The sequence below is a fragment of the Phocoena sinus genome, chromosome 4, assembly GCF_008692025.1.
Source record: "Phocoena sinus isolate mPhoSin1 chromosome 4, mPhoSin1.pri, whole genome shotgun sequence".
Lineage (NCBI taxonomy): Eukaryota > Metazoa > Chordata > Mammalia > Artiodactyla > Phocoenidae > Phocoena > Phocoena sinus.
The window spans coordinates 134,577,797-134,603,866 of NC_045766.1; the positions used below are offsets into that span (position 1 = coordinate 134,577,797).

At 38.9% G+C, this 26,070-nt stretch overlaps 1 protein-coding gene across 2 annotated transcripts in view; it reads left to right on the forward strand.

Annotated features, from left to right (window-relative positions):
- The window catches only part of ITSN1 (intersectin 1), a 231,801-nt gene that overhangs the window by 53,505 nt on the left and 152,226 nt on the right, over window positions 1-26,070 (forward strand). For both annotated transcript variants that reach the window (XM_032630426.1, XM_032630425.1), the window contains exons 2-5: window positions 8,246-8,305; window positions 10,493-10,585; window positions 11,562-11,625; window positions 23,813-23,973. In XM_032630426.1, coding sequence (XP_032486317.1) covers window positions 8,278-8,305; window positions 10,493-10,585; window positions 11,562-11,625; window positions 23,813-23,973 — 346 coding nt within the window. In that variant the 5' untranslated portion in view covers window positions 8,246-8,277. The remainder of the gene's footprint in view (window positions 1-8,245; window positions 8,306-10,492; window positions 10,586-11,561; window positions 11,626-23,812; window positions 23,974-26,070) is intronic.

Consider the following 26,070-nt stretch of genomic DNA (forward strand, 5'->3'; position numbering starts at 1 on the left):
TGTGGTCTGCTGTGACACTTTAAAAAAACAGGACTTCCCTGGTGGCGTGGTGGTTAAGAATCCGCCTGCCAATGCAGGGGATACGGGTTCGAGCCCTGGTCCGGGAAGATCCCACATGCCGCGGAGCAACTAAGCCCGTGCGCCACAACTACTGAGCCTGCGCTTGCGAGCCACAGCTACTGAGCCCACGTGCCATAACTACTGAAGCCCACACATCACAGCTACTGAAGCCCACGCGTCTAGAGCCCATGCTCTGCAACAAGAGAAGCCACCGCAATGAGAAGCCTGTGCACTGCAACAAAGAGTAGACCCATTCGCTGCATCTAGAGAAAGCCCGCGGAGCAGCAACGAAGACCCAACACAGCCATAAATAAATAAATAAGTTTATGAAAAACAAGCAAACAAACCCACTTGCTTTCCCTTCCCTCGTTTTTTTGCTTTCCAGCGCTTTTATTCCTTGGGACAGTATCCTCTCACTCCCCACCCCCAGCTCTACCCTGGAAGGTTTACCAGGCTAACTACTTCAGGAATATTCCATTAAGTTCTTAATCCTAAAAGTATGAGGTTATACATGAGCACTGAAACAAGACTGACTCTCTGTTCCGTCATGTAGAAAATTTTCAAACCTTCAGGAAATTTGAATGACTATATAAACTGTGCCTTTGTTTCCACATCCCTAAGATGGGATAGTCATATTATTTAACCCATAGTGTTGTCAATTGGATTAAATTGGTTAATACAGGTCAGGCGTGTTAGTAGCATTTAATAATACAATTTTAGTGAATTATTATGTCACCTACATTTTCTCTCTCCCTTTACCCACACACATACACACAGATTTTTGATGTGATTTTTCCATCCCCTGTTTAATTATAAACTCCTTTTTACCCCCAGCTCTCTTGAGGTATAATTGACAAAAGCTTATATATTTAGGATGTACACCATTCAGTATGTGTATACATTGTGAAGGGACTACCACAGTCAAGCTAATTAACACATCCACACCTTATCTACCATTTTTTTGTGTGTGTGGTGAGCACACTTAAGATCTATTCTCTTAGCACATTTCAGGTATACGAGACAGTATTATTAGCTGTGGTCACCATGCTACACGTTAGATCCCCAGAACTTACTCATCTTATAACTGAAAGTTTGTATCCTTTGACCAGGTCTCCTCATTCCTTACTCCCGCCCCTGGCAAACACTGTTCTGCCATATGATTCTATGAGTTTGGCTCGTTTAGATTCTACATATAAGTGAGATCACATAGTATTTGTCTTTCTGTGTCTGGCTCATTTCACTTAGCAAATGTCTTCCAGGTTTAACCATGTCACAAATGGCAGGATCTTCTTTTATTAAGGCTGAATAATATTGCATTGTATATGTATCCCACATTTTCCTTATCTGTTTATACATCCGCAGACACATGTTGTTTCCATGTCTTGACTATTGTTAACGATGCTGCAGCAAACATGGAAGTTCATATATCTCTTCGACATAACGATTTCATTTCCTTTGGATATGTATCAAGAGGTGGCATTGCTGGATCATATGGTAGTTCTATTTTAATTTTTTGAGGAACCTCCCTACTGTTTTCCACAGTGGCTGCACCAGTTTACATTTCACAACAGCCGTGCACAAGGGTTTCCTTTTCTCCACATCCTCGCCAGCATTTGTTATCTCTTTTTGATAATAGCTATCCTAACAGGAGTGAAGTGATACTTCATTGTGATTTTGATTTGCATTTCCTTGATCATTAGTGATGTTGAGCACCTTTTCAGTGTACCTGTTGACCATTTGTATGTCTTATTTGGAAAAGTGTCTGTTCAGGTACTTTGCCCATTTAAAAATTGTTGTTGTTGTTATTACATTATTTTTCTATTGAGTCAAATGAGGTCATTGTAAACTCCTTAATTATATTAAGTATTCTTGCTCAAAAGCCGTATTGTCTGTCCATCATTTGTTCTATCCCTTCCATTTTTTTTTAACTTGAGCTTAAAGTTGAGTCTTTTTTTATGTGTGTTTTAAAGATAAAATACTTGTTGAAAGTTATTGGAAACTGTCTTAAGAGGATAGTCCAATGTAGATATTCTAGTTTGTATTCAACTGCTAGGATTGCCAAACTCTTGACTTTTATTTTTAGAATTTTCTTTGTGGCTTCTGACCTAATGGGAAGTATCAGTACACTACACTGCATGTATTTAAAGTGCACAGTTTGGGCTTCCGTGGTGGCACAGTGGTTAAGAATCCACCTGCCAATGCAGGGGACACGGGTTCGAGCCTTGGCCTGGGAAGATCCCACATGCCGCGGAGCAACTAAGCCCGTGCACCACAACTACTGAGCCTGCACTCTAGAGCCTGCAAGCCACAACTACTGAAGCCCGCGCACCTAGAAGCTGTGCTCTGCAATAAGAGAAGCCACCCAATGAGAATCCCATGCACTGCAACGAAGAGTAAAGCCCGCATGCAGCAACAAAGACCCTATGCAGCAAAGACCCTATGCAACAAAAATTAATGTCCTAAGAAATTAATTAATTTTTAAAAAAGTGCACAGTTTGATCAGTTTTGACATATGGATATACCTGTGAAACCATGACCATTATGACGATAGCAAACATTTCCATTCCTCCCCAAAGTTTTCCTGTGCCTCTTTGTGATTTTATATTCTATCCCTTCCTCTACTGTCATCTCCTGGCAATCACTGATTGGTTTTCTATCACTATAGAGTAGTTAATATTTTCTGCAATTTTTACAAAAATGGAGTTATACTGTGTGTGTGTGTGTGTGTGTGTGTGTGTATACCTGCTGTTTTCATTAAGCATAGTAATTTTGACATTCATGCATGTTATTGCTTATAGCAATAGTTGGTTCCTTTTTATTGCTAAATAGTATTTCATTGTATGGGTATATCATTGTTTATTTATCCATTCATCAGTTGTTTGGGTTGCTAGTTTTTGGCTCTTAAAAATAAAGTTGAGGGGCTTCCCTGGTGGCGCAGTGGTTGAGAGTCTGCCTGCTGATGCAGGGGACACGGGTTCATGCCCCAATCCGGGAAGACCCCACATGCTGCGGAGCAGCTGGGCCCGTGAGCCATGGCCACTGAGCCTGTGTGTCCAGAGCCTGTGCTCCACAACAGTACAGGCCACAACAGTGAGAGGCCCACGTACTGCAAATAAATAAATAAATAAAAATAAAGTTGATATGATATGTGTAGAAATCTTCCTGTGGATAGAAATCTTCATTTCTCGTAGCTAAATATAGAGAAGTAGAGTGGCTGGGTTGAATGGTAGCTGTATAATTTTTTAAGAAAACTGTTTCCCAATGTGATTATACCATTTTACATTCCTACCAGCAGAGTCTAGCTGTTCCACATCTTTGTCTGCACTTGGTATGCTCAGTCTTTTTCATGTTTGCCATTCTAGTGGAAACATAGTGGCACATCACTTTGGTTTAGTTTCCCTAATGGCTAATGATGTTGATCACCTTTTCATGTGTTTCTTGTCCATTTCTGAGAGTTATTTTGTGAAGTGTCTGTTCACATCTCTTATCAATTTCCTCACTAAGTTGTTTGTCTTACTATTAATTTTAGGTTGCAAGAGTTCTTTATATATTCTGAGTACAGTTCCTTTGTCTGATGTATGTGTTGCAAATGTTTTCTCCCAGTCTATGGCTTGCCTTTTTGTTTTCTTAAGGAGATAACATTTCACTTTGATGAAGCCCAATTTCCTGTTCTCTCTCTTTTTTAAAAAATAAATCATGTTTTTTTGTGTCCTAAGAAATTGTTGCCTAGCCCAAGGGTCACGAAGATATTTTATCTTTTAGAATTTTTTTGTGTAAAACTATACGGTTTTAAATTTAGGCCAAATTTAAATTTTGATCCATTTTGAATTAATTTTTGTGTATTTTGTGAAGTAGGATCGGTGTTCCCCACTCCCGCCTCCACCACCTCCCCATATCTAGTTGATCTACTTCAGTTTGTTGAAAAGACTTTTTTCCTCCAGTGATTTGCCATTGCCAAAAATGAATTCACCAAACATGTGTAAATCTATTTCTCAATGCTTTGTTCTATTGATATGGTATGTCTGCCTTTACATCAGTCCCAAAAGGCCTTGGTTATTACATTGCTTTTTTAGTAAACCTTGAAATCAGGTAGAATAAATTCTCCAATTTTGTTCTTCTTAAAAATTGCTGTGGTTATTCTAGGTCCTTTGCATTTGCAAGCAAATGTCAATATCAGCCTGCCAATTTCTACTCAAAAGCCTGCTGCAGTTTTAATTGGGATTGCATTGAATATATAGATCCATTTGGCGGGAATTGCCATTTTAGCAATATTGAATCTTTCTATTAACATAGTATATCTCTCCATTTATTTAGGTCTTCTTTAATTATTTTTTAAGCAATATTTTATAGTTTTCAGCATAGAGACCTTGGCCTTGGATGTCTTTTGTTAAATTTATACCTAGGACTTTTACATTTTTTTGGCACTGCTATAAGAGGGATTGTTTGTCTTCATTTCAATTGCCAATTATTGTTCATATATAAGAATTCAGTTGATATCAACGTTTCATCCTGTGATATTGCCAAATTCACTTATTGTACTATTTTGTAGATTTCTTGGGGTTTTCTATGTAAACAGTTATATCATCTGTAAATAGAGTTTTATAGATTTTTTTAAAATCTTTGTCTTTTTTTTTCTTTTTTTGTCTGTTTGTTTTTCTTACCTTATTTCAGGGCTAGAACCTTCAAAACAATGTTGAATAGAAGTGGTAAAAGTAGGTATCCTTGCCTTCTTCCTGATCTCTGGGGGGAGAAATTTAGTCTTTAACCTTTAACTATGATGCTAGCTATAGCTATTTCATAGATGCCCTGTATCTGTTTGAGGAAGTTTCCTACTAATCTTAGATTCCTGAGAGTTTTTATCATCCCTAGGGGTTGAGGTTTTGTCAAGGCTTTTTTTCCCCACATTTATGGAAAAACGATTATATGAGCTTTTTGGTTTATTCTGTTAATATGGTTGATTACATTAATTTATTTTCAAATGTTAAATTAACCTTGACTTCTGCATAAACCCTTGGTTATGTTTTTGCCAATGTATATCCTTTGTTATATATTTTTGAGTTTCAGCTTTGAATTCTTCTTTGGTGAAGAATTTTTGCATATTCTTTACAGTCTTGTTCCGTAATTTTGGGGGGATTCAGCTCAAAAGACGTATGACTTGTCAATTTCAAGGACATTATGAAGATTAAGTGAGGTGGAAAACTAAAATTTTTTGGAAAATTATCAAGCTTACCTACATAATATATTGACTGAGAAATAGTGGAAGAACAGAATAGCAGCTGTAGTTTTTAAAGGGAATTGGCAGTGAGAAGTGGCCTGCTTCATCACTGGACTCACAGACTTTCAGTTCATTGTGGTGGCTTGACCACATGTGTTTTCTCTTCTCCTTCCCTGATGTCTGCCATAATCACATAGGCAGCTAAAAGATGTTAACTCCTAAGGAAAAAGATAACAGTAGAGAAGATAGTGACAGAAGATTTTTTTTAATATAAATATATGTATGTATTTATTTATTGGCTGTGTTGGGTCTTTGTTGCTGCGCGCGGGCTTTCTCTAGTAGCGAGCAGTGGCTACTCTTCATTGTGGTACACTGGCCTCTCATTGCAGTGGCTTCTCTTGTTTCGGAGCACAGACTCTAAGCGCGTGGGATTCAGTAGTTGTGGCACAGGGGCTCAGTAGTTGTGGCTCGCGAGCTCTAGAGCTCAGGCTCAGTAGTTGTGGCGCAGGGGCTTAGTTGCTCTGTGGCGTGTGGGATCTTCCCAGACCAGGGCTTGAACCCGTGTCCACTGCATTGGCAGGCGGATTCTTTTTTTTTTTTTTTTTTTTTTTTGCGGTACGCGGGCCTCTCTCTCACTGTTGTGGCCTCTCCCGTTGCGGAGCACAGGCTCCGGACGCACAGGCTCAGCGGCCATGGCTCACGGGCCCAGCCGCTCCGTGGCATGTGGGATCCTCCCGGACCGGGGCACGAACCCGTGTCCCCTGCACCGGCAGGCGGACTCTCAACCACTGCGCCACCAGGGAAGCCCGGCAGGCGGATTCTTAACCACTGTACCATCAGGGAAGTCCCCAGTGACAAAAGATTTTGACAATTTTTTGTAAAGAGAAACATAACTTTGGAAAGGAGTGTTAATTTGAGTTCAGAGGTAGATAAACAGTGCCTACAAATAAAGATGAGGTCAAGCCAGCTTGTCCCAGGCCCAGAGTACTTGGAGGCTCCTGGCATTCCTAGGTCAGTTTTGCAGCTGAAAATCAAAATTCTTCAACAGTCTGTGTCTCAGACATTTTGAACCATTCTCTCCTGCACCCCAGCAGACAGGTGATTACGTCAGCCCCCTTCCTCTGGGGAGATGTGAAGAGCACTAGGCCAGAGATGCTCCAGACTAGAGGGGTGAAACATGGGGTTGAAAATAAAGGGATTGTATATAAGTCCACTCACTGAAGTTAGGCCCCTCACTTCTTTCTCCCTTCTCCACTCCTCCCCAGAAGCCAGCTGGAATACCACATCTAGCTGAATATAGCTTCAATAGAAAAGAATCTGACATTTGGAGATCTCCCAGTGAACAGGTGACTAGATATATCTGATCATCATAGGGAGAAGCCCATCAATTAATAAACCTGCCACCCATGCCCAGCTTCTGAGCATTGTTATAGTGCCTCCGTCTTAAATATGAAGGTACATCCAAGGATCACCAGATATATGAGCAAAGCCTCAAAAGTGAAAGAGAATGACCCTAAACGAACTATCAGTGAGCAAACAAAGAAGGAATCAAATGATGCACGAAACAGAAGAAAACTAAAGAGTAAAATGAAAAAAAAAAATCAGAAGAATAAAAGACGTTGTGTCCATTTAAAAAAGAGATGGAGGAGAACACTAGGAATAAATAGTTGAGAACAAGATAGAGCTTTTGGAATTTTAAAATTCCATGGACAGGGCTTCCCTGGTGGCGCAGTGGTTGAGAGTCTGCCTGCCAATGCAGGGGACATGGGTTCGTGCCCTGGTCTGGGAAGATCCCACATGCTGCGGAGCGGCTGGGCCCATGAGCCATGGCCACTGAGCCTGCGCGTCCGGAGCCTGTGCTCCACAACGGGAGAGACCACGACAGTGAGAGGCACGCGTACCGCAAAAAAAAAAAAAAAAAAATTTCCATGGACAGATGAAATTGAGTATTAGGGCAAAGGGACTGTCACTTTTAAATTCTAAATTTATCTAATTTTTTTCTGTTACTATTTAGTATTCATTTTTAACTGTGTGCATTTACCATGTTATTTAGTTAAGCATAAGGAAAATATTAAGTTTGGATTTTTTCAGTTGGGGAAGAGGACTGGCTTGGTTTCACGTTGACTGTTCATGAGCAAATAATGCCTGATGGGGATATTTGAGCCTGGGTTTGTGTTTGGTATTCTGGGCAGACATTAGTGTAATATGCATTTTAAAGCAGCAGTCGCAGACAATGTTTTTCATAAAAGCAGCACAGGCTGTGGAGTTTGCTTCCCCTGCTCAAATCCAGCTTGGTCACCAAATGTGTGATGTTGTGCTAATCACTTCACCTCTCTGATTCTCATTTTCTTCGTGTATAGTATGGAATGGTAATATAGTACCTATGTCATAGGGCTGTGATACTATGGAAAGAGATAAGGGACTTCCCTGGCGGTCCAGTGGTTAAGACTCAGCACTTCCACTGCAAGGGCACAGCTTTGATCCCTGGTCAGGAAACTATTGCGCGTGATGCACAGTGCAGCCAAAAAAACCCCGAAAACGGAGAGATAAGACAGTGCGCACCATGTACTAAGTGCTCATTAAAAAGAGCAGTTGTTGTAACCATGAAGCAGATGGAGTAGTATATGTAGATGGTTAGGAAAAAGATATATTTAAAAAATAACAAATACAACAATACAATTAATGAGATAATAGGCTGTCCCGAGCTAATAGTATCACTCCCCAGACTGAAAGCTTCTTGTTGCTGGCGAGTCTTTCGTTCACATTCCTCAGTGCCCATCATTGTACCTGGGACTGAGAAACTGCGCAGAGAAGGAATGAATGAATGAACCCTTAGTTGTAACATTCATTTGCAGTGCTATCCCCTAACTCTAGTATCAGTCTCCAGGTCATTAAGACAGCATGTTAGTGTGTTTATAAGTACCTAGGAGTGAACTTTTCACAAACTTAAATGTTGCATTTCAATTACAGGCGTCCATTAGCAAGGTGAAAGTAACAGAAACATGGCTCAGTTTCCAACACCTTTTGGTGGTAAGTTTTCAAAGATTTTCCTTTTTTAATGTACTTTGGAATCACATTTTTAAAAACTTAGTATTATGGCAAATTTCAAATATTCACGTAAGTAGAGGGAATAAAATAATCAACCCATCATATAGTTTCAGTGATTATCAATCAACTAATGGCCAATATAGTTTCATCTGGATTCTTTTGAGCACCTCTCATACATCAGATCATTTCATCCACAAACATTTTAGTGGGTGTTTCTAAAAGATAACACTTTTAAAGATATAACTACAATACTGTTACCACTCCTGTAAAGTTTCTAGTAATTCCTCAAGTCTTCAACTATCAAGTCAGTGTTAAAATTTTCCCTGATAGTCTTTAGATATTTTTCGTTGTTGTTGTTACGGTTGGTTGGTTCAAATCAGGATCCGAACAAGACACACACATTACAATTAGTTCATGTGTTTCCTAAGTTGCTTTGTTAGTGAACCCTTCTCCATCCCTGTTTTTTTGGTTTTTTGTTTTGCAGTTTATTTGTTGAGGTGACTGGGTCATTTATTCTGTACTTTTTCTTTAGACTGGATTTAAAGCATGACATTTTTGTTTTACTTTAGTTAATCTGCTTGAAACATCAATCTGCATAAGATGTGTTTTTCAGGTAATTTTCCCTGAGATTATTAGGAAAGTGTTAAATGTTGGTTTTGCTTACTGGCCAAGTTTTGTTTTGTTTTAAAGAGAGCATGCCATATGAATGAATTTCTCTTGGCAGCTGTCAAACCTAGCCACCATGAAGAGAGTAAGGCAGCATAAAGCCCCATCCCTGTGATTACATCTGTAAAAGTCTCTGTGAGATTCTAGTACAGAAGTCTGCAACCTTTTCAAAACCATTAGTCTTACTGTTTTATTTTCTGTTTTGTTTTTGTCCCCCTTCTTAGTTACTGAGCAAGTTTTTTGTTTGTTTTGTTTTGCTTGTTTGGTGGGGTTTGTTTCTGTTTGACAAATTTTGACAGGGCAATAGAAGTTGCAGGACTGTAAGGCCTGTGAGGGTAGGGATCTGATCTATTTCGGTCACCATCTTATCCCTAATGTCTAACACAGTGTGTGGCACATAGGAGGTGTTCAACAAGTCTGTTTTCAGTGACTGAATGAATTGCTGCTCTGCCTGTCGCTGTCATATCAGACCCTGCAGAGAAGGGAGATTTCAGTGTTTAGACATTTTGCTTGTATGCTAGGCACCTTCACATACTGTCTGTTCCCACCTTTTGGGAAAATGTCTGAACTTTTGAAAACCTTCTACCTGTGTAATCTAGAGTTATTTGGTGAATTTGTTTGAGAAAACCTAACACTAAAGTGAGGAAAATCCCAGAAACAAGGGGATATCTGGTCTGTCCAAGAACTGAAACTGAAGAAGGACTTAAACCCTGTTCCCTCTGGTTTGCCGTTGTTTTTTTCAGGATACCCATTTTTAAAAACAGCTTCAGTGAGTTATAATCTACATGCCATAAAATTCACTACAATCTAGTATTTGAATATTTTTATCACTCCAAAAAGATTTTCATGGAATCACATAGGATGCTAATTTAGTGAAGCTCAATTTTTCCATAACTTTCATTTGTGGCATTTAAGATATCTGAAAATACTGTTTTAAATTAGACTATTGATTTGTAAATCAGTCTGTTTATGTAAATAAATGATGGTTATTAACATGTCTTCATACAGTCCTGCTAACTACAGGGTTATAGGACAAGTTTTTTAAAAAAAAGTTTGTGCTAATATCTTTTTTTTTTTTGGCCTGCTTTACTCTTAATTTTCTTTTTTTCCCCTTTCTTTAAAATATTTTTATTGGCATATAGTTGATTTACAATGTTGTGTTAGTTTCTGTTGTACAGCAAAGTGAATCAGTTATACATATACATATGTCCACTCTTTTTTAGATTCTTCTCCATATAGGTCATTACAGAGTATTGAGAAGAGTTCCCTGTGCTATACAGTAGGTCCTTATTAGTTGTCTGTTTTATATATAGTAGTGTGTATATGTCTACTCTTAGCTTTCTAACTTTATATTCAAAACTTCCAAGGACAAACAGATGTTAACTTATCAAATCATTTATAACATACCGACAGTATCTTAAGGTACTATGGAAACTGTGCGTGTGAGCACTTTGTTTTTCTTTTCTCATTGAATAATTTCTTTGTCTTTTCTTTGGATTGTAGGTAGCCTGGATATTTGGGCCATAACTGTAGAGGAAAGAGCAAAGCATGATCAACAGTTCCATAGTTTAAAGCCAATATCTGGATTTATTACTGGTAATCGGAGTCAGTATTTTTACATTTTTACTTATCATAGTGCATATATCTGTGGAAAATCTATTATGCAGAGCGAAGGTGGGCACATGTGATCTAGGGTACACTTTGCCTATTTTGCCTTAACCTGGAGTCTGTATTTTTACAGTTGCTTCTCTTCCAATGCACTCAAGTCTCTTTTGCAGTTTTTAATGAATGCCAAGTCACTGTTTTAGGCGTATCACTGTTGGGAATTGTTTAAGATTAATGGACCACATTCTTTAAGTAATTGTAGCATTGGACTGTGGTCCTTGAGCAAAAGCACTTCCTTAATTCTGATCTTGAACTGGCTTGAGTAAATTAACAGATTATGAACATTAAAAAAAATTTTTCTTATTGCTGTCCTTAAAGATCCTTTTGTACTTTGCGTTTTCTAATCTCTTTCCTGTTTGATTACTCTTCAGGAATTAGCTTTAGAAAAAATGGGATCTAGATTTCCTGGGAACTTGCTTTTGTGTGTATTTGTTTCACTTCTCTTTAACTTACTAATTCTTAGTCCTCGATGTGATTCTTTTAATCATTGTTACTAACTCTCCATAAATATGTTAGAAGTACCAAAAATCTGAAGTGTAGGTAAATGAGAATGGCAAAGAACTCTTTTGTAAAGTAGAAGTATGGGTCATCAGTTTCTTGAGGATTTCTGTAGGTTCACTTTGTTGTAATGTGTAGCTGTTACCATCTTAATTACTAGCAGATTGATTAAAGTGGACAATCTACCCCTACACAATGGTAGGCCCTTTTTGAGATGATTTTTTTTTAAGTGTTACATTCTAAAGTCAGTGCTGATGGATTCATTTTACTATTATTTATAAACTTATCATTTGGCTTTTAAAATGTATTCAGTTCAGGATTATTAACCTCTTTCTTTTTGTAATTTTGCCATAAGTGGTTTTCTGTCAGCTGCTGTTTTCTTCTAAAACTTTTTCCATTTCATTTACAGGTGATCAAGCTAGAAACTTTTTTTTTCAATCTGGGTTACCTCAACCTGTTTTAGCACAGATATGGTAAGTTGGAACTTCATACAAGCAGAAGGTTATAAACTAGTCCAGTAATATCTAATCTTAATTTCTTAAATTACAGAGGAGAACATGTATTTCTAGTCTGAAATACCCCACTACTTCTTACCAGAGAAGTACTTCTGAAAAGTGTCTTTCTGGTATGGAACTTTAAAAAAAAAAAAAAAAGTGACATTTGCAAGGTAACTGTTACAAAGTTGAATTTCCAGTTGAGAAATCTACATTTTGATATTTTCTCACCACTTTGGTTTTTTTGTTTGTTGGTTTTCTGGGGTTTTTTTGGCCACACCATGCTGGAGTGTGGGATCTTAGTTCCCCACCAGGGATTGAACCCATGCCCCCTGCATTGAGAGCACAGAGTTAACAACTGGACTGCCAGGGAAGTCCCTTTCTCACCACTTTGTTTTACCTTCATCCACATCACCCATATTCATCTAAATGGTCCACATTTCCTGCTTTATCATGTGATAGTTCTGTATCTTTCATTGAATAAAAAGTAAAGAAGATATTTGAGGTTAATAATGGAATAACCAGTGAAAGAGTGAAATAACCAGTATTCATTACAGTGTTGTGCAAGGTGAGCACATACAAAATATTGTTGAATCTCTTGATTAACTAGCACAAATAAGTGTTCAGTCTTTTGAAACCACAGGAAAGAAAGAGAATGAATGAAAAAGACTGGCAAATACAGTTTTGGGTTCTAGGTTTATGACTTTGGGAAGCCATGCTGAATTCTTTGGCCAAGAAGCCACATGTTCCTGCAGTGTATGGTTCTTACAGTTAGTACATCATTTCCCTGGGTTCGTTAGTGTCGTGGTGGCAGCTTGTTATGGTGAAAAGAACACATGATTTGTAGTTGAATCCCATCTGTACTACTTTTTATCTTTCTGATTTGGAACATGTACTTACCCCCCCCAGCCTTAGTTTTCCCATCTAGAAAATGGGAAGACACTTGTTTCCTTACAGGGTTATTGAGTGGATTAGCAGAGAAACTGTATGTGAAGGACTTAGTGTGGGCCCTGGCACATAACAGAGCCTCAAAACAAAACCCCAGAAAGGTACTGAGCTGGCCAAAAATGTTCGTTCGGGTTTTTCTGTAAGATGTTACGGAACGCAAAAATAAAGATTGACATAGTTCCTTGTTGCCTTTAAGCAGAGTCTACAGAACATAGTCTAAGCTTGATTATAAGTGTTGTTAGTATGAAAATCATTTACTGTGTTCTGAAATAGCAAAACTTTCATGGGAAATTACATATTATTTGTGTGTGGATTTATTTGAATTGAAATTAAATGATATCAGATTCCTGTGCTTTTTTTGGTGTCTGCTTTATTTTCTTTTTCCTGGTTGTCAGCATATGGGCTGCCAGACTGTCTCTTTCAACTATGATACCCTTTTAGTGCTAATGTCTCATCTACTTTGAAGTAGAAAATTCAGATAACCAAGGTTTTTGGAATTACTTTTATTATTATTTTTTTTTAATTAATTAAATAATTTTTGGCTGCGTTGGGTCTTCGTTGCTGCGGACGGGCTTTCTCTAGCTGTGGCGAGTGGGGGCTACTCTTCGATGCAGTGCACAGGCTTCTCATTGCAGTGGCTTCTCTTGTTGCGGAGCATGGGCTCTAGGTGCACAAGCTTCAGTAGTTGTGGCACATGGGCTCAGTAGTTGTGGCGCACGGGCTTAGTTGCTCCACGGAATGTGGGATCTTCCTGGACCAGGGATCAAACCCGTGTCCCCTGCATTGGCAGGTGGCTTCTTAACCACTGTGCCACCAGGGGAGTCCCTGGAATTACTTTTAAAGTAAAGTAAAAGACACACACACACACACACACACACACACACACACACAGAAGGAACACTCATGTACTTCTGAGCACAGGGACGCTGACCTGTTGGTTAAGTGCCTAAGTCTAAATGCAAGAAACTTGACATCTGTGTTAAATTTCTTTTTGCTTTGTGTTCTGCTGTGTGATTGTTTTTCACACCATCAGCCAAGATCACTCACTAGAATCTTCCTTTCCCAGACTTAGCTTCCTTCACTGAATTCTGCTTTTATACTGTATTTCCAATCTATAAAGGTTCATTCAAGAAGCAGTCTTGTAATGAATACTCTGCTGCAAGGAAATCTATAATAAATTAACATTTATTCATTCAACAGTGGAAAAATATTTATCAGATGTCTACTATGGGCCTGTGCCTGTTGTAGGTGCTGGGAATACAGCTGTGAACAAAACTGACAAAATTTGTGCTTTCATCGAAATTGCAATCCAGTGGAAGGAGATGGTCAATAACAGCATAAAAACTGTCACATGTTAATAAGTGTAATGGAGAAAAATAAAGTATTATTTAGTAAATTTCAGTTCTTTCAATGAAGACAGTTAATTTTTTTTTGTTTTTTTTGGTTTTTTTGTTTGTTTGTTTTTTTAACCAGAGTATACCAAAGTCATTTTTACCAACTTATTCTTTTCATTGTGAAAATGTTTTAACAGTGAATATAATGAGTCTGCAGACTTAGGTTAAATCAAAAGTGTTCTTTGTCTTTAATTTTTTTCTGACATTTTGTTAAATAAATTTGTGATGGCATATTTTACTTTCATCAAGAATTGCTATCGGGGAAAAAAAACAAAATGAAACACCCCTCTAGGAATCTTTTCCCAAAAGCAATATCTCTGAAAAGTCGTTGGAAATTTCTCGAGCCACAGATGTCCTGCTAAGATGCTGGAATGGTGTGGTACAGAATGTGAGGAACATCTGTCTTTTGACACCAGCTCTGATGCTTCTTCACTTTGTAAGCTTGAGCAATACTTCACCTCTTCAAATTTCGGTTTATAAATTTATAAATTACAGCTGACCTAATGAAATAGTTTTCCCTCCCTATCTCTCATGCTAATCTTGTGTTCTCATGTGGTTTTTCTGATGGGATCACAGGGCAAGTCCAATGCCACTTTTGGTAGAGAGAGGAGTGGGTTTGAGTCTAAAATTTTAGGCAGTCCCTGTGTCATTCCTCTGGGGAAGAAGAAAATTTTGGATTGAGAATTAGGACCTTTTTCTAGTTTCTCTTTCTCTCTGGTCCTTACTTTCATTTGCTCTGGACCATTCAAAAGTATGAGTGATGAGCACAGCTGGGAAATATCTGTTGGAATCCATGTAGAAATTATATTCCAGTTAATTAATTTATGAGCTTTGGAACTATAACCTACTAATACTTTGGAACTACCTATCTCTCCAACCCAGTTTCCAATTAAGAATACAGGAAAACTTGAATTCTCCCTCAGAATGGAGTCAAGTCAGTGTGTGTAATGCCAAATTATAACTGTGGCCAAAGATAATATATCTTCCTAGAAATTGTCTTGCTAATAAGGAACTGGAAGGAACAGGGCCAGTATCCTATATCCTTTTGGCAGCTTAAATGCTTAACATTGTTGCAACCTTGATCTGGTGTGGAGACAGAGAAGAAGAAAGCAGAGGGCAATGGACAAGAGCCTTGAAGGCAGAGGAAAGCAGAGGTGGAATGAGGACTTTGGAATCAGAGGCAGTAGGTAGGGGCCACAGAAATGGGGATTAGAAGCTCTTAAGGAGAGAAATGAGGGGAAGAGAGGCAGCACCACCTAGAAATGGGCCCCAAGAGGAGGAGGAAGCCAGAGGCATAAGGGCAGAAATTAGAACATCTTGGTGATCTGGCTCAAGGATGGGGCAGGGGGCAAGGCAAACGCCTGTGTGACACCTTTGGATGCTATCTTAGGATACCACTGAGCATATGTCAGGAGGGCCTTCAGCCCCCAGCAAGATCAGTTTGCCAAAGTCATTTACCCCCAGAAAAAGTCATCCTGGACATTCCTGAGTCTTCACCATCTCAGTTCATGGCATTGAGCATCTACCCGGCTGCTGGAAGCCATGCCTGATTCCTCTCTTTTCCTTACCCTACGCAACCAATCCATCAGCAGGTACTTTTGACTCCATTTACAGACTGTATCCCCAGTCTGGCCATTTCTTTCTGTATCCTTTGCTACCATCCTAATTTGTCATAGTGGGCCTAATAGCTGGGCCCACTATTTGAGCGTTCTGACTGGAGTCTCTCACACTTGCCTGTTTAGATTCCATTCTCCAAACAGCACCCCAACAATCTTTTGAAAAAGTAAATCCGTTTAAAACTCTCCATTGATAAGAAAACCAAAGTCATGACCAAGGCCACAAGGCCCAATATGATCTGGCTCTTGCTTTTTCCCTCTTCTCTTATTTTGTACCACTCCCTTCCTCAGTTTTTGCACTCTGGTTTCACTGACCTTTTTTCTGTCTTTAAATGGGTTCCTTTGGCCTCAGGGACATTGCACTTGGCATTTTCTCTTCCTATCATGCAACTCTTCTAGATCCTCACATATTTGGCCGATTACCCTTCAGGTTTTGGTTCACCTCCCCAGAGAAGGGCTTCCTGACCACTAATCTAAAGCAGTTCCCTCTCCCCACCTGCTCTGAAGAACATCTTCTCTTTCCCATCACCTTGCTTTATTTCTTTTTTTAAAAAATAAATTTATTTATTTTATTTATTTATTTTTGGCAGCATTGGGTCTTCCTTGCTGTGTGCTGGCTTTCTCTAGTTGCGGCAAGCGGGGGCTACTCTTCGTTGTGGTGCGCGGGCTTCTCGTTGCGGTGGCTTCTCTTGTGGAGCATGGGCTCTAGACACGCAGGCTTCAGTAGTTGTGGCACACGAGCTCATTGCAGACTGTGGAGCGCAGGCTCAGTAGTTGTGGTGCACGGGCTTAGTTGCTCTGCAGCATGTGGGATCTTCCTGGACCAGGGCTCGAACCCATGTTCCCCCTGCATTGGCAGGCGGATTCTTAACCTCTGCACCACCAGGGAAGGCCTTGCTTTATTTATTAATAGCACTTACCGTGTGGAATAATCTGACTAGTTTTCTTGTTGAGTGTCTGCTTGCACTGAAACAGCTCTGAGGGCAGGAACCTTGCCTGTCTTTTTCTTAGTTGTAAGCCTAGTTCCTGGATAGAGACCTTAGTAGGTGACCTGTTCAAATTTATTGGAGAAATCCCTGGTGGTCCAGTGGTTAGGACTCTGTGCTTTCACTGCGGTGGTCCAGGTTCAATCGGCCAAAAAAAAAAACAAAACTTCGGATGAATAAACAAACAGATGAGTGAGTGACTGGGCCCAGTTAATCTGCACAGTGGGAGGTGAGCAGCCTGTGATGAGCCTTTGTGGATGAAGTAGGCTCCTAAAGGAATCTGTTGGCTTCAGTTCTGGTGTAGTGAATGAGACTGAGCGAGAGGAGGCCCGCCTTTTTTCTCTGAATCCTATGATACAAACAAGATAGTTTCAGAATTTCTACACTCCCATCCACCACAAACAACAAAACCTATTCAATGGCGTTCAAGGTTACTTCATAGTTCTTTTGTTTATAGCCCGAGGATATATGAAGTACTGTGTTCAGCAGTTATTTAGATTAGTTTTTTTCCCTTCTTCCTATGTGGACATGTTACTTATTTAAAATACTATTAGGTTGATTTGGTTTTTTGCTTGTTTTTTTGTTTTTAATTAATTTTTATTGGAGTATAGTTGATTTACAATGTTGTGTTAGCTTCAGGTGTACAGAAAAGTGTATCAGTTATACATATACATATATCCACTCTTTTTTAGATTCTTTTCCCATATAGGTCATTACAGCATACTGAGTAGAGTTCCCCATGCTATACAGTAGGTCCTTATTAGTTATCTATTTTATATGTAGTCGTGTGTACATGTCAATTCCAGTCTCCCAATTTATCCCCCCCAACTTGGTTTATATGTTTTTGTTTTTATTTAGTTTAGGGATCTGCTCTCATCTTTGTGAACTTAATTTTATGTTTTGAATATGTAACACATTAACAAGATTCTAAAAGCTAAACTCTACAAAAGTGTGAACTCAGAGAAGTGTCACTTGCTGTCCTATTGTTTCATCCCATTCCCACTTATTTTATTAGCTTCTTATTATCCTTTCTTTGTTTATTTCTGTGGGGAAAACGCATGTCCATAATATGTGTGCAAATTTATATTTAAATTATTTCCTCTTCCTTCTACTTTGAAAGTAACCTCCTATAAATGTTCTTTTGTTCTTTGCTTTTCTCACTTAACAGTGTATCCTAGAAATCGCTCATAACATTCCATAGAGATATTCCTCATTTTCTTTTTACAGTTATATAATAGTTATTGTTGAAGATATACCATAGTTTATTCAGCTAATTTCCTGTGTTTTCTGCATTTGGGTTATTTCTAATATTTTGCAATTACAGATAATGCAGCAAAGAATGAGTTAAAGCATGTTTTTTTCCTTTGTTTTTTGGGTTTTTTTGCGGTATGCGGGCCTCTCACTGTTGTGGCCTCTCTCGTTGCAGAGCACAGGCTCTGGACGTGCAGGCTCAGTGGCCATGGCTCACAGGCCCAGCCACTCTGCGGCATGTGGGATCTTCCCGGACCGGGGCCGGGGCACGAACCCGTGTCCCCTGCATCGGCAGGCGGACTCTCAACCGCTGCGCCACCAGGGAAGCCCAAAGCATGTATTTTTGTATTGTTGGAAGTGTATCTTCAGGGTGAATTCCCAGGATTGAATCACTGTGTCAAAGAGTAAATGCATATGTAGTTCTGTAGGTGTGGCCAGATTTTCCTACACTTGGAGTTGAAGCACTTTTTCCCGCTGACAGTATAAGAGTGCTATGTGGTTTATTTGTACAAATCAAACAGAAAACTTACCCTTAGTATTCAGCATACTTGTGGACCTTTCCTCATCTCAGCCATGCCTGTTATATATAGATTTTTAAAATAATTTTATTTATTTTTAGCTGCATTGGGTCTTCATAGCTGCGTGTGGGCTTTCTCTAGTAGCGGCGAGCAGGGGCTACTCTTAATTGCAGTGCGCAGGCTTCTCATTGTGGTGGCTTCTCTTGCTGAAGAGCACAGGCTTTAGGTGTGCAGTCTTCAGTAGTTGTGGCGCATGGGCTCAGTAGTTGTGGCTCGTGGGCTCTAGAGCACAGGCTCAGTAGTTGTGGCGCATGGGCTTAGTTGCTCCTAGGCACGTGGGATCTTCCCGGAACAGGGCTTGATCCTGTGTCCCCTGCATTGGCAGGTGGATTCTTAACAGCTGCGCCACCAGGGCAGTCCTTATATATAGATTTTAATATCAGACTAAACACTGTATTTAAGATCAGCTTGTTTTCAGGAGTCATAGATAGCTATTTTGTCTTATTTTTTTATTAAAAATATTTTTAATCATACTTTCTTTTTAACTTTGGAAGTTTTGTGAATTTAATTTCAGGATCCTCAGACTTTTAGTTAGTCTTTTGGAGAGATTATTAGAAATGAGTAAACTGGGCTTCCCTGGTGGTGCAGTGGTTAAGAATCCGCCTGCCAATGCAGGGGACACGGGTTCAAGCCCTAGTCTGGGAAGATCCCATATACTGTGGAGCAACTAAGCCCGTGCGCCACAACTACTGAGCCTGTGCTCTAGAGCCCGCAAGTCACCACTACTGAGCCCACGTGCCACAACTACTGAAGCCCGCACGCCTAGAGCCCGTGCTCCGCAACAAGAGAAGCCACCACAATGAGAAACCTGCCCACCACAACCAAGAGTAGCCCCCACTCGCTGCAACTAGAGAAAGCCCATGCGCAGCAATGAAGACCCAACACAGCCAAAAATAAATAAATAAATAAAATAAATTTTAAAAAATCCTTTCATTAAAAAAAAAGAAATGAGTAAACTGAGAAATAACTATAAATAAGAGATGAACTGGACAGCAGAGCTGAAATCATATTTTGCAGAGAAGATTTGAGAAATCGAATTCCAGATCTACTCCAGTATATTAGGAGGGGGTGGGGAGAGTTGAGCTTTGTAGGAGTAACGCTATAGTTCTAAAAGACCTTTGAGTTTTTACTACAAAGGAGTCCCAACAGTTATATTCTGTTAGTTGAGCAAAAGAATTTTTTTAAAAAGGTCACACAAAATTGTCAAAAAAGTTTTGGAATTTTGGTGGATGTCTAGAACCTGAGCATTATGTGTTTCCTCTCCTCTCCTGTTGAGGCTTCTCCTAATTAACCCATTACTAGAAAGTCTCTTCTCTCATAACCCACTCATTATCCCACACTGGGTATTTTTGTTTCTCTCTAGAAAACATATTTTGGGGACAGTAGTGTGGGGAATAGGGAGTGGGAATCTGTCTGCCTGATTTTTTTTTTTAAGTATGCATGTCAGTGTTGATTGTTGGGAGGTTTTTTTTTAATCCATGAAAACCATTTGAAATAGCTGAATATCTTTTTTAAAATATTTTGGGGACGTCCCTGGCGGTCCAGTGGTTAAGACTTGGTGCTTCCACTGCAGGGGGCACAGATTCGATCCCTGGTTGGGGAACTAAGATCTCTCATGCTGCGTGGTGACGCGAAAAAAAAAAAAAATTTGGTAAAAGAGAGAAAGCTCACCATTTCATTTTATTGATTTAGTTTCCTTTATAAAACCTGAAAAACAGTACAAACATAAAGCAGCCGGAGACCAGTCTCAATTATGATCATAGACACAGAAAATCAAAACAAAATCTTAGCAAATAGAATTCCACAATGTACAAAACCTATGACCAACTTGAGTTTATGCCAGGGGTGCAAGATTGGTTCAGAATCAAGGAATTCCCTCAACATTATTATATCAGGAGATAAAAGGAAAAAGAAAATGTGGGATCAGATCAGCAGATGCTGACTAAGCATTTGATAAAAAGTATAGTAACCATTTCTAATAAGTAGAAAAGGGAACTGCTTAAATATGTCAGATTACTTTCTAAAAATCAGTACCAAATATTATTCTAAACAATGAAACACTGTAGTTATTTTTTTTAAAAAAAACCATTTAATTTAAACTCAAAACCAAGCAGGGATGCTCACTTAGTAATGTCATAGAGGCAGTAAGACCAACAGGAAAGAGGAATGGTGGGGACTTTCCTGGTGGTGCAGTGGTTAAGACTCTGAGCTCCCAATGTAGGGGGCCCGGGTTTGATCCCTGGTCAGGGAACTAGATCCCACATGCTGCAACTAAGGAGCCCACGTGCCGCAACTAAGGCCCGGTGCAACCAAATAAATAGAAGTAAATAAATATTTATTTATTTACAATAAAAAGGAATTGTATAAATATTGGAAACGAAAGATAACTCTCTTTTTTGCTAGTTATGTGATTGTGTAAGATTCACAGAAGTTTGGTAAGATTGCTCAATACACCCAGCATAAATGATTATTAAAAGCAAAATTCTTCTCTATGCTTGAAATAAGCACCTAAATATGGAAATGGGGGACGTGTTCTATTTAAAAGAGTGACAGAAATGATAAAATTCCTAAGAACACATTTAACAAGAAAAGTAGTTACTTATATGAAGGAAGTGATGTAATCTTATTAAAGGAAATATTAGTAGAACTGAACATACTATTTTTCTGAACTAACTATCATAAAAATGTCAGTTCTCGGGCTTCCCTGGTGGCGCAGTGGTTGAGATTCCACCTGCCGATGCAGGGGACATGGGTTCGTGCCCCAGTCCGGGACGATCCCACATGCCGCGGAGCGGCTGGGCCCGTGAGCCTGCGCGTCCGGAGCCTGTGCTCCACAACGGGAGAGGCCACAACAGTGAGAGGCCCATGTACCGCGGGAAAAAAAAAAAAAAAAAGTCAGTTCTCTAAAAATTCATGTATCTAATGCAGTTCCATCTTGATTTTCATTAGAGTTGTTTATAGAATAGATAAATTAAAAGTTAATAGGGAAAAAGAAATGTCTGTGAATGGCCAAACAAGTTTTTTTTTTTTTTTAATTGGAGTATAGTTGATTTACAATGCTGTGTTGGTTTCAGGTGTACAGCAAAGTGAATCAGTTCTACATATAAATATATCCACTCTTTTTTAGATTCTTTCCCCATATAGGCCATTACAGAGTATTGAGTAGAGTTCCCTGTGCTATACAGTAGGTCCTTATTAGTTATCTGTTTTATATATAGTAGTTTATGTGTGTCACTCCCAATCTTCCAATTTATCCCTCCCCCCGCCCTTACGCCCTGGTAACCATAACTTTGTTTTCTACATCTGTGACTCTATTTCTGTTTTGTAGATAAGTTCATTTGTACCCTTTTTTTAGATTCGACATATAAGCGACATCACATGATATTTGTCTTTCTCTGTCTGGCTTACTTTACTCAGTATGACAATCTCTAGGTCCATCCAACAAGTTTTTTTTAAAAAAGCCTTGCCAGATACCAGAACATACCATAGAGTCAGTGGGATCAGATTATTGTCACATTGACCTGGGAATTGTTCAGTCAGAGTAGATAATCCAGAAATAGATCTCCTTTCATATGGACATTTAATGAACCCCCAAAATACTTCTTTTTACTTCAATGAGAAGAGGATGGATTGGTTAATAAACATTGCTGGGAACCCTAGGTATCCACCTGAAGGAAATCTGGTTGAACCCTGGGGTAACATACCACACACATATATGCAATTACAATTGGTTTAAAGATTGAAATGTAATAAAGTAATAATTTATTACTTTATTAAAAGTAATAATTTATTACTTTATTAAAAGTAATAATTTATTACATCTTAGAAAAGATGTAATAAAAATTTATTACATCTTAGAAAAGAAAGCTATGTGATAAAAGAAATATTTTACACATATAAAAATGTAGAATTTCTGTATGCTAAAGATATTACACACAAAATGGACAGAGTTTTAAAAAAAACTTTCAACAACTGACAGATAAACAGTTGATATGTAATATACAATGAGTGCGTTTAAACTGACAAGGAAAAGACATGCAGTCCATCAGAAAACTTGGCAAAGGATGTGAATGAGCAGTTCATGGAAGCACGAGTCCAAGTGCCCAAGAAACATGGCAAGTGATGCTCAAGGCCACTAGAAATGAGTGAAATTCAGATTCCACTGGTGTGGTATGCTGAAGGTGGTCATTGACCACAGGAGGCCTGGGGCACTCCTAGCTGAGGCAGAAGGGTGGTTTCTGTAGCCATGGGGTTCCCTTTATGACTTTATGACCATTAAAATTTTTCCTGAAGAATAGTGTTGACTTTTACAATTCTTAACATTTTTAAAGATTTTTAATCTTTGTTGTATTATTACACTTTTTACTGTGCCTCATGTTTTCTCACTTTGAGTTAACTCTAGAATGTAGGGTTATTTTCTATGTAGCTTAATTTTCTTTTGAGGACACAATCTTTATGTGGCTCATTTAAAACATTGCCAATGATGGCATTGTAATTGGAGTAGCTGGTCTTAACATTTGAAGTTTCAAATAAAACTTTTCTTAAGAAAGGTTTAAAAAATAAATCCTTATGCCCTTAAAATCTAGACTTCAACAAATGAAGTCTGAATGAACATATTTTGTGCAGAAGAGGTTAAATCATGAATATGCACAGTTTCAGTTAGCAAAAATGTAGTTTCCAGTTGCAAGTACAAACCCCTTTCTTCCTTTATCTTACTATTATTTGAGAGAAATGCTTTACATGATAACTCATTGGAAGTTGACTTGACCATTTGTTTGAGTACCACTTTGAAATAGTAAGTGCATTTGTAAGGTCATTTAATGAATTTCCAGAGCTTTGAAAGTATGCTAGTATTATAGTATAGTACAGCATAGTGTGTCACATCCCCATGGTGAGGTTTGTAGAACCCCACAGAGGAGTTGATGCAATCTAATCAAGTATCTAGAAATAAACTCTGTTTCTAAATACTTTTTTCCTCCTAATAGCTTTATTGTCACATAATTCACATAACAAAAGTCGCAGTTTTAAAGTGTATAGTTCATTGGTTTTTAGTCTTTTCAGAATTGTGCAACCATCACCACTACCCAGTTTAGAACATTTTTATCACTCCAAAAAGAAACCCCATTTGATGTCCATGGTATATATCCTGACATTCAGACTGAAAATTACCATGTGTATCGTAAAAGTAGAGAGTAACACAATAAAACATATTTCATATTTATATAAAACCTTTTCAGTTTTTCCCTACAGCTTGGTAAACAAGTTTTGTTTTGTTTCGTTTTCCCCGGGACCGAGGGAGCTGATTATTTAGTTTTTGTGTGGGTGGGAGTGGTTGTTTGGGAAAGGTTCTTTTAAAGTCACAGTCATTCTAAGCCCATGCTGTTGGTTTGCAGGGCGCTTGCTGATATGAATAATGATGGAAGAATGGATCAAGTGGAGTTTTCCATAGCTATGAAACTCATCAAACTGAAGCTACAAGGATATCAGCTCCCCTCCGCACTTCCCCCTGTCATGAAACAGCAACCAGTTGCTATTTCTAGTGCACCAGCGTTTGGTGAGTCTGAAAAGGAATTGGTTCCTATATTTCATTACATGTTTTTAAAATATTTCCCTTCTCCCACCCTCCTCTCTCAGTCTGTAGCATTGTGAAATTCTAGGAGGTATTCTGTCTGAAAAATGATGGCCCTGTGCAGAAAGATAATGATGGAAGGGAAGAAGCATGGTCACATTCTAACCCTGGGATGAGAGTAATCAAAATGAAAGCAAATAAATAAATTTCACAGCTTACATCTCAACCAATACAAAGGCCTGGGATGAATATTAAAAATACCTGAATTGGGGGCTAACTCCATAGCATACAATATATGAATTAATCATCCCACTGTAACAAGTTTGATATCTTTGAGTCATTGGCTTATGAAAAATTAGACAGAGATTTAATTTTGTACTTTATAAAAATGTGGACTAAGTTCTAGTCATATAAATCTCATTGCAGGATGCATGTGTGTGTAATCTGTGAGGTGTAGTGCCCTCTGTTACGTTTCACAGGACTCAGCTATCCAATTGATTTCTATAACAATGCAGAATAAAACTCAGGTCACTTTGAAATTAAGATTAATCTTTTTTTTTAAACATCTTTATTGGAGTATAATTGCTTTACAATGGTGTGTTAGCTTCTGCTTTATAACAAAGTGAATCAGCTATACATATACATATATCCCCATATCTCCTCCCTCTTGCATCTCCCTCCCACCTGCATCTCCCTCCCACCCTCCCTATCCCACCCCTCTAGGTGGTCACAAAGCACCAAGCTGATCTCCCTGTGCTATGTGGCTGCTTCCCACTAGCTATCTATTTTGCGTTTGGTAGTGTATATATTAGTCCATGCCACTCTCTCACTTCATCCCAGCTTACCCTTCCCCCTCCCCATGTCCTCAAGTCCATTCTCTACATCTGTGTCTTTATTCCTGTCCTGCCCCTAGGTTCTTCATAACCCTTTTTTTTTTTTTTAAGATCCCATATATATGTGTTAGCATATGGTATTTGTCTTTCTCTTTCTGACTTACTTCACTCTGTATGACAGACTCTAGGTCCATCCACCTCACTACAAATAACTGAACTTCATTTCTTTTTATGGCTGAGTAATATTCTATTGTATATATGTGCCACATCTTCTTTATCCATTCAAGATTAATCTTTTTTGATTCATTTAAAAACTAGCTCCCCTGCCTTTTTGTATTGGGGTGGGGGAGAGGATTTCTATAAACTTCAGCCTCCAGTGACTCACATATGCCAAAGATTTTCAAGGAAATTCGTATTATATATTTTAAAAATGATTTATGAACATTACCCACCAAAAGAAATAAATGTTTCTGTCTTGGGAAGATACCACCCATTACCCTCTAACCTGAGAATCAGAGCCCTAGATTCTATTTCTACCTTTACTATTAAACTCAACCTTGAAATTGAGTTTGATTAACTTTTCTGTGCCTTAGTTTCTTCACTTTAATATAAAGTACAAAGTTTACCATATGTATTCATTCTCTCACCTTGTAGAAATGGTCATTCTTAATTTAAATTTGGTTCTCACCCTTTAAAAAATTGTAGATGGGGCTTCCCTGGTGGCGCAGTGGTTGAGAGTCCGCCTGCCGATGCAGGGGACATGGGTTCGTGCCCCGGTCTGGGAAGATCCCACGTGCCGCGGAGCTGGGCCCGTGAGCCGTGGCCGCTGAGCCTGTGCGTCCGGAGCCTGTGCTCCGCAACGGGAGAGGCCACAGCAGTGAGAGGCCCGCGTACCGCAAAATTAAAAAAAAAAAATCGTAGACAGAAAAGTGATTGAAAACAGTTTTAAGAAACAAACATGTTTTCCTCATAAAATATATTATAATCTGATTTTCCCTTCTTATTTGCTGGTGGAAAAAAATGGAGAAAATGTGTATTGTCTTGTGCCATTTTGTAACATGGCTTTCTCAGGAAAAAGACCACTTTGAATTGTAATATTTCCTCAGATAATGCAGTATGGGTGTGAGGACCATTGTTAGTTCAGTATTGTATTGATCCTATGTGATTTCTTTTTTTTTTTTTTTGCGGTACGCGGGCCTCTCACCGCTGCGTCGTCTCCCGTTGCGGAGCACAGGCCCCGGACGCGCAG